This window comes from Myotis myotis, unplaced genomic scaffold (genome assembly GCF_014108235.1).
Source record: "Myotis myotis isolate mMyoMyo1 unplaced genomic scaffold, mMyoMyo1.p scaffold_m19_p_9, whole genome shotgun sequence".
Classification (NCBI taxonomy): Eukaryota; Metazoa; Chordata; class Mammalia; order Chiroptera; family Vespertilionidae; genus Myotis; species Myotis myotis.
In genome coordinates, this window is record NW_023416401.1 from 82,043,077 (window position 1) to 82,058,338 (window position 15,262).

Sequence of the window (15,262 nt, forward strand, 5' to 3'; positions counted from 1 at the left end):
TGCGAGGGTCGGGTGGGCAGTGCTCTTAGGAACCCCCAGTGCTGAGCTGAGCAAAGGAGAAGCCCAGTGCTTGAAGGAACACATGGAGGAGCTGAACTCGTATAAGAAAGGAAAGGCCCAAGAAGCCACAGGGTCCTAAGCAGAGAGAGACGACCACCAAGGTTTGGTTCTTGAATACGTATTTTTTACTGAAAAAATCATTCATAAATTAACATACAAAAATGTACAAACACATGAGTAAATAATGTAATGACAAAGGACTATCTTTGTGAAAAGTGTTTTTTAAAACATCTTTAGATTTCAGTGCAAAAATGTACCCCTGGCACCTCTTAAAACATAAGAGCAAGCTCAAAAAAACGTAGTGATGGAAATAAGCTAGCTACGTTCAATGTCATCGTCAATGGTGAGTGGATACAATCAATACATGTGGCTGTTGCTCAGCTATTAATGTCTGCGATAGAGGAGCTCTTACTAGAGTCCCTGTAATGTCGAAATGAATATTTTTGCAAGTAACACCGCCCCCCCCCCCCAAAAAAAAACACCCCAGAGTGTGAAAGGAAAACCTTTCCCTGTACTCAGTAATCAAAGACAAGAATGATGTAAGGGGTCACCCATCAGTAGCCTTAACTAATTCAGCTGCCAAAATATGCACAAGGTCACATTTGGTTCTTATTGTTCCTTTTCTTTTTTGACATGAGAATTTCATACCATTAACAGCACTCAGGCCCAGCTGTGTGTTTTTAACATTTTAGTTTCCCACACAAGACTCAACGCGGTGGATAAATGACTAACAGCACACAATAAGAGTTCACACTAATAATACAAACTTACACGTGATTGCAAGATAATTTAAGCGACCCCACTTCATGAGACCTTTCCTTTTTGTCCTCAATCCAGCATTTTCTTTTTTAAGTCAGGTGTCAGCCTTTTACCAACATTTGGTTCCTGGCTGTAACGACATTAATAAAAAAAGCTTCAAAGAAGATCACTTTAGAACACTGCCAGCAGCCCGGCAGTCTGTCTTGGCCAGTTCTGCCAAACGGCATCCTAGTTTTGTCACACTGAGAGCAGCTCGGCCTTCAGTGACGGATGAGGGAAGGGGAATGGGAAGGGTGAGAAGCCAAGGCCAGCACAGAGGTCTCGGGGTCGGGGGTGGGGGGAGTGAGGGGTGAGCGGGAAAGTAGTCTTTATTGCTATATGCACCATACATCAAAGGAAAACCAAATGAACTGTGTGTAATGTTCCCTCGTGAAGGTCTTTTAAAGCATGAAATTCTCAAATTCTTTTAAAACATATGATACAGCTTACCAGCATTTTCAAGGGCAGCAGCCTGCTCTCTCATACGAGCCGATAAGAGCAACTGATTTTCTAAATACCACTCTATTCTTCAAAAGAACAAAAACATTAACAAAAACAAGGCCTGGCCAATCACTCCCACAGCTTGTGGGGATCATACGTCCATGGAACCAACACATGCAATGGAGAAAACCCCAACCCACACATGTATACAAATATACCCCTACACACACATCCATGTAAACCATGAAATTAAGGAAGTTGAAGGCAAACAAGGCAATTAAAAAAAATATGAAGTACTCTTCAGAAAGTACTCCCAATCACGATTTATAAATATGTTTTATGGAAAGGGAGGGGGGGAAACTGGCATTTTTCAAAATTCTGCAGAAGTCAACCGGGACTGTGAATTGAGGGATTTGGCTCAGGGCAAAAACAGGGAGGCACAAATTCAAATGCAATTTAGAATCTGACTTCCAAAAGCACATGGGGTGTGAACAGCCCACGTGACTCCTGCACCCTGGCTTTGCTAGTCCAATTTAAAGCTCTGATTTGGTCTAACCTGGATCCCAGCTGACCCACGACACATAATGTTGACAAAGAATCTTTCCAGAAATCAGTAAAGGAAATATTCAGAGGGATCACTGGCTGGTCGCTAGTTGGTAATTTAGGCACAGATTTTAGAAATTGTGGTCGTGTTCCTCAAGAGGGGAAAAAAAATGTAAGGGTGGGAGGATGGGGAGGGGAGACACCACTCATCCTCTTCTCTTGATGATGATGAAAGAACGAAACAAAGTGCAGGGGCCCGTGGGTGGCCGTGTGCCCGGTGAGAGCAGCGCCCCCCCCCCCCCCCAAGGGCTTGCTTTGAGCAGAGGGAGCGCCTGCTGTAAAACAGCAACCTCCTGTTCAGCAAAAGATTGGGAAGAGCATGTCCGTGCCCAACAGGGGAGGGAATCAAGAGCAAGACCTTGGGAGAAGGGGCTGGGCGGGGCAGAAGTAGGTGCCAGTGACAAAGACTGGACTGTTTTGTTCTTTTGTGACGCGCCCTAAGTCCACTCCCTTCCAAAGTGACAGCAATTTGGGAGATATATTCTTCCACAGCATTTTAACGGAGTTCCTGCAGTTGCCAACCAAATAATGATCTAATAAGATAAATCCTCAGTTTGAATTGAAGCCAGCTATAAAATTAAATTTAAAAAAGGCATTTTACATGGCTTATTTACAATTATACTTCTTCAAGAAGTGATTGTTACATGTCTATTTATCTTCCCCAATCCCCCCCCTCTACCCTCGATCCCCACCCAAAGCAGGTAATTTAAAAAAAATGAAACCGAAGAGGACACCAGAGATGGTGTGTGGAGTCTCATTTGCTCTTCCTAAGACACAGCTGCCCCGCGGTGCGTTTGTCCGCCTCTTTCCTCTGAAGGCCAAGAAGCTCCAAAGGCCATTCGTGGGACAGGCTCTGGGGCAGGTCCACGGCGGGTCACAGTTCCGGTTCTGGAGATTGTGGCTAAGATGGACGTCGGGGAGGAGACGGGGAGAAGAGCAGCAGGACAGACGTCTGTCTTGTGAAAACAGAAAGCAGTCCTGATGAAAGGAGTTCCTGAGCGGACTCCCTCGATCCCAGTGGGTCCAAACAGCGAAGGTTTTGTGCGTGCACTCTGTTCACAGTTTTCCTTGAACCCTGTGATCCTTCATTAGACACCGTTCTTCTAATTCCCATCCCGTGTGGAGCCCCAAGACATCTCCACACATCAGGCCGCTTTCTTGGTGGTGGTGGGTAAAGCAACACACATTCCCTCCTCCTCTTAGTACTCGGTCACCTGAGCCAGCTCAGGTGTCAAGTTGACAGTAATGTTTTTATACAAGGCGTCATATGTGATGTTTGCAAAGTAGTTCAAGTTGTTGAGGCCGTCCAGCCCTTGCCGCTCTTTGGACCTCCTCAGCAGAGCGTACCTGTTGGTGCAGAGAACAGAGGTGGCTCTGAGAGGGGCCCGACCCCCTCAGGACAGACGATGGGACCGGCAGCCCACAGGGGAGGACACATGGCGGGTGACCGGCCTTTCGGCTGCTCCTGGCCCGATGCTGTTGTTATTAGAAACACCTCCTGTTTCATGCCAGCTGCTTTATTACAGATTTCATTTGAGGCACCCACCTCTCAAACAAATGAGGAAACCAAGGCTCATGATGTTAAATGACTTGCCCAAGGTCACAGAATGGGGAAGTGGGAGGTAAGATACGAATACATCAGATGGGAAAGTTCAGAGTCTGTACTCAGTGCCCTGTAATTCCCGTGAAGACAGAGTTCATGCAATCAGAATTGGCTCTCCAGAGACCATCCTCCCTCATTAACAAAAGACAGAGAGTTGCCCTTGAAAATGCAGAGGTGCAACTCCGTCCACACGCCCCAAGAATCCAACCTAGGATTTACGTATTGAAAGCAGAGAGCTGTTAAAGCAACTGCAACCACACAAACAGAGGCTCAGGGCCACCCCTCAGAACCGGAGTTTGCAGGCAGGTGCCAACTCTGCTCTGTCACGTCAGTGGAAGTCTAAGACCTTTACCCGCGTGGACTTTCCCCCAACTCTCGGCAGCTACAGAGGAGACTACAAAGTGTAAGATGAAGAGTGAGTGATTCCCTTAAAGGATCTTACAATCAACAGTCTGATTTCACCCTCAAACGCTGGCCTCACAGTTCAAGTCTATTTGGGACCTATAAACAGCTGTCAGAACAGGACCTGGGAGAGAGGCTGGGGAGTCAGACGAGGGGCTGCAATGTGCCCTGGGACACCTGGAAATGCAAAGTCGAGGACAGTCCTCAGAGGAATAAGGAAAAGGCACCAACCTTCCCAGAAACTGGACTTCTCCTCGATGGTGATGAGGAATGGACTTGTACTTCCCTGTGTCACCTTCCGGCCGGCTCACAGAATAGCCTGCATTCTGTACTCTGCCCAAGACAGAGAGAATGGGTGTTTAGATAAAGTGATCAAGTCCTAGACGTGACCTAGGCTGAGGCTGAGAAACCCAAGTTGAACAACAGAGCTTTCTCTGCATCTAAATATTCAAATTACCTATACTCTCTGGATAAGTTCATGGTTTTATAAAAGAAATCTACAAAAAAGTTTTGAAAAAAGAAAATAAATTCAAAATGAAGTTCAAAATTCTCGAGGGTAAGGTTGACACGGGTCCTCGGTGGAAGGTCCAACAGTGGTTCCCCCGGCCGGTGAGTGCACACCCACTCCCTCTTGCCGGCTCGCTGGTCCTATCAGACACACCTTTCTCATGGGTGGAAAGAACCTTCCTTTCCACAAGCTCCCACAAAGCAAGTTAGAAAAGTCAGAGTTGCTATGGGTTTTCTCTGCTTAGGTCTAAATTATGTCTCTGCTCACCTCCCCCATCACTACAGAAATAAACAAATTTACATGACAATCTCTCAATGTAAAACTTTACAATTTATGAAAAGTCACTACAAGGGAGGCAGAATTTAGAGAATGTGTTCAGGATATTATCCTGCCATGATAAAGGTAAGATTTCCCAAGCTGGGTTTACTGGAAACTTAATAGGGCTCTAAGAAATCATTAATAGACTTTGTCTTCTATGGAAAATTTATGGTCATTTTCATATTATTTCAATATCCTCCTTACTCCAAATTATACTCTCATTTGATAAGAATACATGGAATGCCTACTGTGTGCCTGGAATGGTGCAGGGTGCTGGGGAACGAACCAACCACAGTTCCTGCACAGAAGCTGCCCCCCTCCCTGAGCTGGGGAAGGGAGGGGGAGAGAAAGAGAGAGAGGAAAATTGTGACAGATGTTCTGGGAGAGATCAACTGGATTCAAGGACCAGCCAAACCAGTTAAGTGTATGGAAAAGCTCTTCATCCTCCCTAGGTTCCTAAGAAACTCAAATTAAAAGGATGAGATGCCATTTTTACCTAACAGATTGAGCAAGAATTGTCCGGAGCTGCTTTGTCCAGTGTCGTAGCCATGAGCCACTTGTGGCTACTTAAAGGCTAAAATGTGGCCAAAATTTAAAAGGTCGTTTATCTCCATTGTTGGCAGTGGTGTAAGAAAATGGGCACCACTGACTAGAATCTTTTTGAAAGAAAATTTGGCAATAATTATCAAAATTTAAAGTGCACTTACTTCTTAACTCTGTAATTCCGCAACTAAGAATTTAATGGAAAGAAACAGTTGCACATGTGAACAAAGGATGTTCAAAATCGTAAACAACAGGAGACATTAAAATAAATTACTATGGCCTGACCAGTGTGGCTCAGTGATTAAGCACTGACTATGAACCAGGAGGTCCTGGTTCCATTCCGTGCCAGCGCACATGCCTAGGCTGCAGGTTCAATCCCCAGGGTGGGGTGTGCAGGAGGCAGCGGATCAATGATTTTCTCTCATCAGTGATGTTTCTATCTCTCCCCGCCTTTCTGAAATCAATAAAAATATATTAAAAAAAATAAATTAATGTGTATGTGCATAAAGGAATACTACGCAATTATTAAAATAATGGAGTGGTCCTCACTATATGATCGTGGTGGGAGGGGAGAAGGATGTGTCAGAGTTGCTTATATATGAATAGAAAGAAGCAGAAAGAAACAAGTGTTAAAATGGCTACTTCCTGGGAATGAAATAGGATGGCAAAGGGAAGTAAGACTTACACTCTTTGGTGTATGTACTTTTGTATCACATGAATTCTTACCAACAAATATTACTCTGTAATTAACAGCCAACACATACTTTCTTTTTAAAAGCCAGCCTAAAAGTAAACAGAGGTGGCAATGGTTTTGCTTATTCATGCCTTATGGAATTACTACACCAGTCACAAAACTGTTCACACAAACTTGTATAATACAAGTCTTGACTGATAGCACGGATAAATCTGTGCACATCACTAATATTCAACCTCTGGCTTGGGGAGGTCTCAGTGAAATGTGCTATGAGTGGAAAGCACACACCAGATTTTGAAGATTTAGTAAGAAACAAGGAATGTAAAGTATTTCATTAACATGTTATATTGATTACATGTTGAAATATTATTATTTGGATACATTGTGATGAATACATTGCTAGCAAATTTTATTACCATATTAAAATTAATTTGACCTCTTTTTCTTTCTTAACGGTTTGAAATGTGGCTATTAGAACATGTTTACATTATGCTTTCTATTCATATTGGACAGCACTGGCCTGGAGAGGCTAAAGGAGCTTTTCTAGAAGACACGGGAAGAAGGGCAGTACCTGTTCCACAGGTCGTCGTCCTCTCCGCCCCAACCCCAGAAAGCATTAGGAAAGCCATTGATTTTCCGAAATTGTTCCACTGTTAAGCCACTCACTCCGCCGAAGAACTCAGTATAAGGAAGCCTGAAAGGAGATGCAGAGCATCAATCATCTGTGCACGAAAGGGCGATTTTTTCCCCCTAGAACAGGCCATCTCGCTGGAAAACTATGTCTATAGTAAAACAAGGCTCTCTGTGCTACTGCCCTGAACCATCTGAAATTGTTTCCTCTCGCTGAGATGCATCAACCTGAGTAGCTCATTGAACATTTTTTATACCAGCTTTTCTGAGACATACTTGCCAAGCCATATAACTCACCCGTTTCAAGAACATAATTCAAAGATTTTTAGTATATTCACAGAATTGTGCAACCATGTCCACAATCAATTTTAATACATTTCATTACCCGCAAAAGAAGCCTTGTAGCCATTAGCAGGTACTCTTCATTTCCCCCATTCCCTCATGAAACCACTATTCTCCTTTCTGTTTCTATAGATTTGCTCATTCTGGAAATTTCATATAAGTGAAATCATGTAATATGTTGTCTTCTGTAACTGGTTTCTTTCACTTAGCATGTTTTCACCCATGTTGTTGCATCTATCAGTAATTCATTCCTTTATACTGACAAACAGTGTTCCACTGTGTGGATCTACTACATTTCGTTTATCCATTCAGCAGTTGATGGGCATTTGAGTTGGAGCTAATTGGATCTGCCATCTTTGCATCTCATCATCCTTTTAGATTTAACTTCTTTAAGAGGAAGTGATACTCACAGATACATATATTTATCCAATTTAGTTGCAAAATGCCTTGGCATCTGTCCACATCCATAGTAGTTACGATCACTTTCAGGTATGTGATCCACATCATGAAAAATAAGACAGTCCCAGTCCAAGTCCTTCATTGCTTCTTGAAAACCGACATTGAAAAGCATGGCTCGATTAAAGGGTTGGGTGCCAACCTAAAAGGAGAACTTTATTTTTAAAAGGATTCTTGAAGCAAAGTCGCTGCTGCCTCCGCCCTGCCTAGAGGAACGCTTACTGAAACCCATTGGGAAAGATGGCTGGGCCGGAAGTGAGACAAGACCAGCACCGGCACCACTGACTCACAAGCCACCTGATCTCCAGCCTCGGTTCCCTTAGAAATAAAGGGGGTGGGGATGACAAACCTCTCCCAGGCTGTGGTGGACAGCACTTGGACTACCCAGCCCATAAAGGAAGGAAGAACACGCTGCCCTTTCTACTCACAGCGCCTTATCATAAGGGAATTTCCTGGAGCCTGAAGACATCACCCAAAGCAACTCCAGCAACGGCCACACAAGAGGCCTTTGTGCACGGGTAAACAAAGCTCCACCCTGGACTCAAATCTGTGGTACTGACTGAGCAACATTTCAAAGAGGAGCAAAGAATTGCTCTCTGTTCCCCTGCCCAGCTCAGGGTGACTCAGTCACGAGACTTCCGTTTTACCAGCTCTTCACAGCGAAGATGGATTAGCTTGAACCACTCTAACTGCTGCCTCAGAAGAGAAAGGAGAGGAGAGAAAGGACGACCACTCACTTGCTCAATGACATAAAATGCAAACCGCAGGCGCTGGCGCTGCAGCATGGGAACCAGGTGTCTGAGCAGGACGGGGAGGTGCTCGTGGCGGTTCCGGAAGGGGATGAGGATTGCCACCTGGAGTGGGTCACAGCGAGAGAAAGAGGCCGCCCTGTTAGTCCCCTCAACTTCTGCAGAATCAGCGACCAGCCCTTGGGGAGTCAGGCTGGAGGCTGCCTTGACCTCAACTTCCTTTAAAGGAAGAACTACTTTGGCAAGTCAAACCTTTGGAGTAAGTGGAGCTTGTTCTTATATGTGCCCTACTGTACACACAGTGGGCCTGCTGAATGGAGTCATTCTAGACCACAGCCCAGAGGAAGACACAGATTCTACATGGTGACCCAGTACACGGATATATCCATAGATATATAAACATTACAACTAAAATACAGTACTTCCCCTTACAATGTGCAAGGTGCTTTAACATAAATAGATTTATTTAATGATGGTCATTACACTGATTTTACATTCTAGCAACAGGCTGGAAACACTGATCTGTTCCAGACCCTCCTGGGTCACTGCTGCACCCAGCCATCTCCCAGGGCTGGCACAGAACAAGTACTTCAAAATGCTCAGTGTCAGGTGAGCTACCTCCAGTTTTTACTCCACTAAACTTATAGTAACAATGGCGAACAGGGCATGAAGCACTGAATTTGTGAAGATGGCCTCTGTTAATGTGTCCTAAGAGACCTACCAACCCTCCCCGCTGCTTAACCAATAGTCCTTTAAGGAGACAAAAGAGTCCTGCTCAGTCACCAGAACAATGTAAATTTCTGGCTACACAAGAGTCCTTAGGGGAAACCCATTCCTCCGAAGTATTTCCATCAAATGCAAATACTTTTCATTGGGTAGCAGGAAGCAAATTAGAGAATGCCCTAGTCAGTGAATCCCATGCTGATCTGAAACAATGGAAGTCTGAGCACCTCAGGTCTGACTCCACAGCCTACCTTCCATCGGGGCACGCAGTCGGAAGGTGCCCAGTGACCTCCGAGCTTGATGGCTGGGTCTTTGGAGAAGAGTTCATGAATGGTATCCATTCCAATTTCACTCATGTTTACGTCTATTGGGCCCTCTGAACGGAGAGAGAGAGAAAAAAATTAAGGCCAGAAAATGGTAGATTCTTTCCCCTCTGTCCAGGGTTTTACTCTCTGGAGCAGGTCGATGATTTTTCAGCTTATTGTGTTCCTAATAGGAGTGGGAGTCCCTTCCTCTGCCTTCCAACTCATTGCATTTCAGGTTGTCACTATCACTGCAGCCAAACCAAGACGCAAAGTTCTGCCTCTGTCCAGGGATAGAGAGAAGTTAGAACCAAGTAAGAAAGACAACAATTGAACTTCTCAAAGAGGAAGGAGAAAAAAGCCGAGCTTAGAGCCATCCCTGCGTGCTCCCGAGGCAAGTGCAGATGCTCTGTCCCAGTTCATTTACCAGTGACCCTGACTGGTCATGCCCAAACTCAGAACACACATCTCTAACTTAAGTTAAGAAGTGGAATTGTCTAAGATACAGAAAAGGTGTAATGCTTTGTTGTCATTGCTTTAGAGTAAACATGGGATTTCAAGAAAATAGGAAAGAAAAAAGAGCCAATAATTTTTTAAACTAGCACTCTGTGAAGAAAGTAACTTCTCTCATATCAAACAAGCTATAATCAGTGTAAGATTCATAATAAAAGATGAAGTTGGTTACCTATACTTTCTCTAGGACGTCCTAACAGGCCCCAAGTTACAAACGAGGGTGATGTGCAAAGGGCAGAGGGAACAATGTAGAAAATGGCACTCAGAACACGGGCGCCTTTGCAGGGGAGGGGGGCTGAGGAAGAGTCAGGGCACAAGTAAGTTTCACAGCCCCTGTTTCCAATGCCAGGGAGATGTTTATGTTTTCTATGCAGGTAGACGCATATAGAGAACAAGAGCAGCCTCCCTCTTATTTTAATCAAATAAAAAGACAGCAGTTTCAAAAGTGGAGGAAGATAAGGGAGAGCTCTACTCACTCATGGAAGGGAGCCTTTCGGGACAGGTATGGTTTGCAAAGTAGGTGAAGTCTTCAGGAAGAAAAGTGGTGGTTTGTAGGAAGGTCTCACTGTGGTTCAAGTCAAGAGGATAATCTAGAAAAGTAAGAAAAAAAGGCAACTCAGACTGGTACGTACATGTGATCAGTTCTGCAATTCTCAGATGTCTACCAAAGAAGTTTTTTTTCTTAGACATCATTTTTTTGTGAAGCAGGATTCTGGACTAGCTCTTCACCGCAGCTATAAATTTGATCCCATCAATAAAAATGTTAACCAGATGACACTATTTTAACCAGTGTTACTATTCTGATTGATATTACAGCTTTATATGCACTCAGGTTACTGTCAAATTATTCCACAATGTAATTATAAAAACAGCACACACACCCTGTACCTTACTCTCCAAAGCAGGAGTGAGGAACCTTTCTTCTGCCAAAGGCCATTTGGGTATTTATAACATCATCCACGGGCCAGACAAAATTATCAACTTAAAAATTAGCCTGTTAATAATAGATACAGAGGCAGAGCTGCCTCAAACAGATTGTCAAACTGCAGCAGGAAGGCCGGGGAGGGTTGGGGGGCAGGAGGTAGGGGGGTAAGAGATCAACTAAAGGACTTGTATGCATGCATATAAGCATAACCAGTGGACATAAGACATTGGGGGATAGGGGAGGCTAGGGGACTGTCTAGGGCGGGGGGATAAAATGGACACATATGTAATACCCTTTGTAATACTTTAAGCAATAAAAAAAAAAAAGGAAAAAAAAATTAGCCTGTTATATTTGGTTAAACATTTAATAAACTCACCCCTAATGCCTTGGCAGGGCCAGACCATATGATTTCGGGTCAGACATACCCCACCCCTGCTCTAAAGGAACTACTCTCACTTCTGTTAGCCAACCACTTCACTAGTTATCTCCTTCGGCTTACACAGTTCATTGTGATGCTTCCGCTTTAGGTCTGACCTGCTGACTTCCCACTATGGGGACAGGATTTCCCTCCCTCCCTTTCTTCCCCTGCCTCACCACACACATGCCATTTCCATCCTCCAGTCTCCTAATAATCATATATGATCATTGTGATTATGGATACTATTCATAGCTGAGAAATGTGGAGAGTTATGACTACTTTTCCTTCCTTTCCTGAATATTGTTTTTCCGAGTGACTGTCTTGTTTTTGTGCTTGCCAAGATTTTTTGTTTGTTTGTTTTTGTGAGGGCTTTTTGTTAAGGATATTTTTTCCTTTGATTTTTAGACAGAGTAAAAGGGAGAGGGAGAGAGCGAGAAACATTGATGTGAGAGAGACACTTCGAATGGTTGCTGACCACACGGCCTGATCAGGACCAGGGATTGAGCCTGCAACCATGTGTGTGGCCGTGACTGGAATCAAACCCGGGACTCTTCTGTCTGAGGGGCGATGTTCTAACCACTGAGCCAAATCAGCCAGGGCTGTTTGCCAAGTTTTAATACCATGCCCTTTATCACTGCATTCACAGGTATCGGGTATTCCCTCCATTTCATGGCCCCAAGAATGCCCAGTGCCTCTGACCCACTCCAATTTGGACTGGCTTTCCTCTGTGCCTGACGTGCAGATGCTATCCTGGGATCTCCCTCCCTCAGTGTCCTGGAGAATCCTTTCATCTCTTTACAGAATTGCTCCTCAATTTCCCCAAGTTCAGTTTCTCCCTTTTTCTTGCCTAATGGAGCACATCCTCAAAGCAGCTCTTACGAAGGGGAAATGGGAAGTGATTTTGAAACATGTACATCTGATTGTTTTTATTCCTCCTCCCTTGACTCATTGGTTGGTTGGGCTTATAGAATTCTGGGCTGGAAATAATTTTTCTTTAGAATTGTGAAGGTGCTGTCCAACTGCCTTCTAGATTCCACTGTGTCTGCTAAGTCCAAAGCCATTCCAATTCTAGATCTCTGTCAAGGTGCCCAGTAGTGTCTTTCTGGAAGGGTAAAGAACTTCCTCGTTGTTCAGGAAATGTCACAGTGGTGTGCCTTACTAGGGGGCCTATTCTTAGCAACTGTGGTGACCATACCTAGCCATTTTGCTACTCTACCAATTTTCTCAACTTTACCCAGCCCTACTTTTCATGATCATTTCTGCTATTATATTTTTTATTTCAAAGAGTCCTTTTTATTTTCTGAATGTTCATTTCATATAATATATTCTTGTTTCATGTTTGGTATCCTTTTTTCTCTTACCCTTGAGAATATATATTATTGTTGTTTTAATATTCTTCTCCCAGCATAGTTTGTTTCTCCTAATTTGCTGCTGCTTGTCTGTTTCAATCCCTAGCACAACAATCCTTGGTCATCTGCTGATATTTGAGTGGGACACTAATCAGCTAACTGAAAGGGTGTGAACTGTGGTTCTTCATGATAGGGTATTCTAGTCAGAAGTTTGGTTTAGAAACTTCCAGCACCAATATCGTTGGGTCTTTCCTCTTGGTCCCGTCACATTCCCCATAGAAGTCTATTCTAATCTCCTGCCAGAACTACAGTTTTGGCTATAAGCATCCTGGAACTGAGGACACCGAGATGAGATGACCCAAGTTGGGAGACCCTCTGTTTTACCATCTTCGAATGTTATCAAGTCTCCAATTCTTTGCCAAGATGGGGAAAGAGTTCTGGGCATCTGATTGTTTTTCAAACAGCTTTCAACCAACCTTTATCTAAGTTGCCACCTTTATTTTTTTAAAATATATTTTTGTTGATTTCATAGAGGAAGGGAGAGGGAGAGATAGAAACATCAATGATAAGAGAGAATCATTGATTAGCTGCCTCATGCACACCCCCACTGTGGGGCTTGAGCCCACAAGCTGGGCAGATGCCCTGACCAGGAATCAAACCATGACCTTCTGGTTCACAGGTCGACACTCAACCACTCAGCCACAATGGCCAGGTGCCACCTTTATTTTTATCTCTAAAAGTACTTGATATTGCTCATTCCTGAGCTTCTAGAAGATTCTGGGGTATAAACTGGAGTGCTTGATGGCTTTCCTTGCTGCCACATTAGCAGTCAGTTTTTGGGGGGTCTATTATATCCTTTTATCTGTTTTCCAACTTCCAAAAATTTTTGCTGTGGTCTGCTTTCTTGTTCTCTTCATTCTTAAGGGCTTATAACATTATGTATGCATACACACATGCAGCATGCACACACACACTTTTTTTTTACTGTCATTCAGTGGGGTTTTAAGTGTTTGAAGCAGACGCCTTTTCCCTAGGGGATTCTAAGAAGGAAGCCCCTCCAACCTCTTATTTTTTTACAGATAAGGAAACTGAGGCCCCATATAGACAACTTGTACAAGGAGACTTGGCTAGTACGTGACAAAAGTCTGACTAAACTCTGGGTCAGCGATCTTTCCATTGGACTGTACTATTTTTTCAGAGTACTAAAGTCTCTCTTCCCAATCTTTTTGGATTCATACTGATTCTGTGAACATTAAAACTTCCTATTCAAATTCACTTTGCAACCTGAAATTCCAGAATCTTCAACTCAAATATTTTTTAAAATATATTTTTATTGATTTCAGAGAGGAAGCGAGAGGGAGAGATAAAAACATCAATGATGAGAGAGAATCATCGATTGGCTGCCTCCTGCACCCTCCCTACCGGGGATTGAGCCCACAACCCAGGCATATGCCCTGACAGGGAATCGAACTGTGACCTCCTGGTTCATAGGTTGATGCTCAACTACTGAGCCACACCAGCTGGGCTCAGATATTTTTTAAAAAGCACTATGAGATAGTTTCCAAGAATTAAACTTCTAATATAGTGAATCCTTTAATACCAGTATAGGCACATAACTGCCTACTCTACAAGTACTCAGAGGACAAAACTCAACGAGAGGCAACTGGGAGAGAATTTTAACAGTCACTTAACAGGGGAAGAAAGAAACAGACACTTTCTGTCCTTTTAAGTTGTAGCTTTCCTGAAAAACACTAAGCCTGGCCCTAGCCGGTTTGGCTCAGTGGATAGATAGTGCGTTGGCCCACGGGTTTGATTCTGGTCAAGGGCATGTACTTTGGTTGCAGGATCCATCCCCAGTGGGGGTTGTGCAGGAGGCAGCTGATCAATGTTTCTCTCTCATCGATGTTTCTAACTCTCTATCCCTCTCCCTTCCTCTCTGTAAAAATCAATAAAATATATTAAAACAAAAAAACACTAAGCTTGCATTTATATAAAGACGTAAACCAAGTCAGCATTAACCCCAAAGGTAAAATTACATTTACACAGAAATTAGCCCAAAGTCCTTAGTTTACACATGCAAACCTGTCCTAAGTTGTTGAGCCTTTTCTGAAGGTATTAACATTTCAAAAGCTTTGTCAAGAACCTCCTCCTATACTAATCATTACTCTGGATGGTTTGGATTTTGCTTAATTACACACACACTTCTCTTTAAAACAGCATCACAGTAATCATATTTTCCTAGAAGGCAAAGAAATTCTCAGAGGTATTATAATAAGCATTTTCATAAGCAAATCAACAAAAAACAGAAGTGAATAATAATTCTGGGCAATGATAGAACTAAACCTTGGAGCTACAACCTAAACAGGAATTAAGTAAAAACAACAAAACAACAAAAAACATGTAGGAGAAGAGACAAGACACTCTCTAACCTTGATCCTACTATTGGGGGTTTAAAGACACAGATCAGTTCCTTTCTACTTCCTTCAAACACTGATATAATAAGCCTGCTAGCAATTAGCATGGGACAAAACACCACATATTGTTTCTTCTGGTTACTAAATTAATAGTGTCATTAAAAAAAAACCACAACAAACCCTCAAATACACAACTCCTACATGGAACTCCTCCATAACTTGGCCCTACATCTTGGGGGAATCCCCCGCCCCAAACCCCTAATTTCCTCTTTTCTAATTTTAAGTTCTATAGATAAAAATCTTAAAGAAGTGGAAGAGGAAGAGGACATGAATTGCTCCTGGCCTGGTAAAGCGGCATGGTTATTGCGGGGGCCCTGGTTCTCCTGACGGCCTGGAAATGGGTGGGTTATACTGCAGGTGCTTCTCGGGGGAACCAAGCATCAATGGCTACTCTTCTAAAGCAGGTATTTA

The 15,262-nt window shown here is 43.4% G+C and overlaps 1 protein-coding gene across 6 annotated transcripts in view; it reads right to left on the reverse strand.

Annotated features, from left to right (window-relative positions):
• Positions 1–162: 162 nt before the first annotated feature.
• B4GALT5 (beta-1,4-galactosyltransferase 5) overlaps positions 163–15,262 on the reverse strand; it is a 72,251-nt gene continuing 57,151 nt past the window's right edge. For 3 of the 6 annotated variants that reach the window (XM_036323188.1, XM_036323189.1, XM_036323185.1), the window contains 7 exons: positions 10,162–10,275; positions 9,122–9,246; positions 8,136–8,252; positions 7,353–7,540; positions 6,542–6,664; positions 4,139–4,240; positions 163–3,249 (listed from right to left, as the gene is read on the reverse strand). In XM_036323188.1, the coding sequence (XP_036179081.1) occupies positions 3,102–3,249; positions 4,139–4,240; positions 6,542–6,664; positions 7,353–7,540; positions 8,136–8,252; positions 9,122–9,246; positions 10,162–10,275 (917 nt within the window). In that variant the 3' untranslated portion in view covers positions 163–3,101. Of the gene's footprint in view, positions 3,250–4,138; positions 4,241–6,541; positions 6,665–7,352; positions 7,541–8,135; positions 8,253–9,121; positions 9,247–10,161; positions 10,276–10,573; positions 10,678–15,262 lie in introns of those variants that run through there. The other 3 variants (XM_036323190.1, XM_036323186.1, XM_036323187.1) reach the window with 3 other exon arrangements.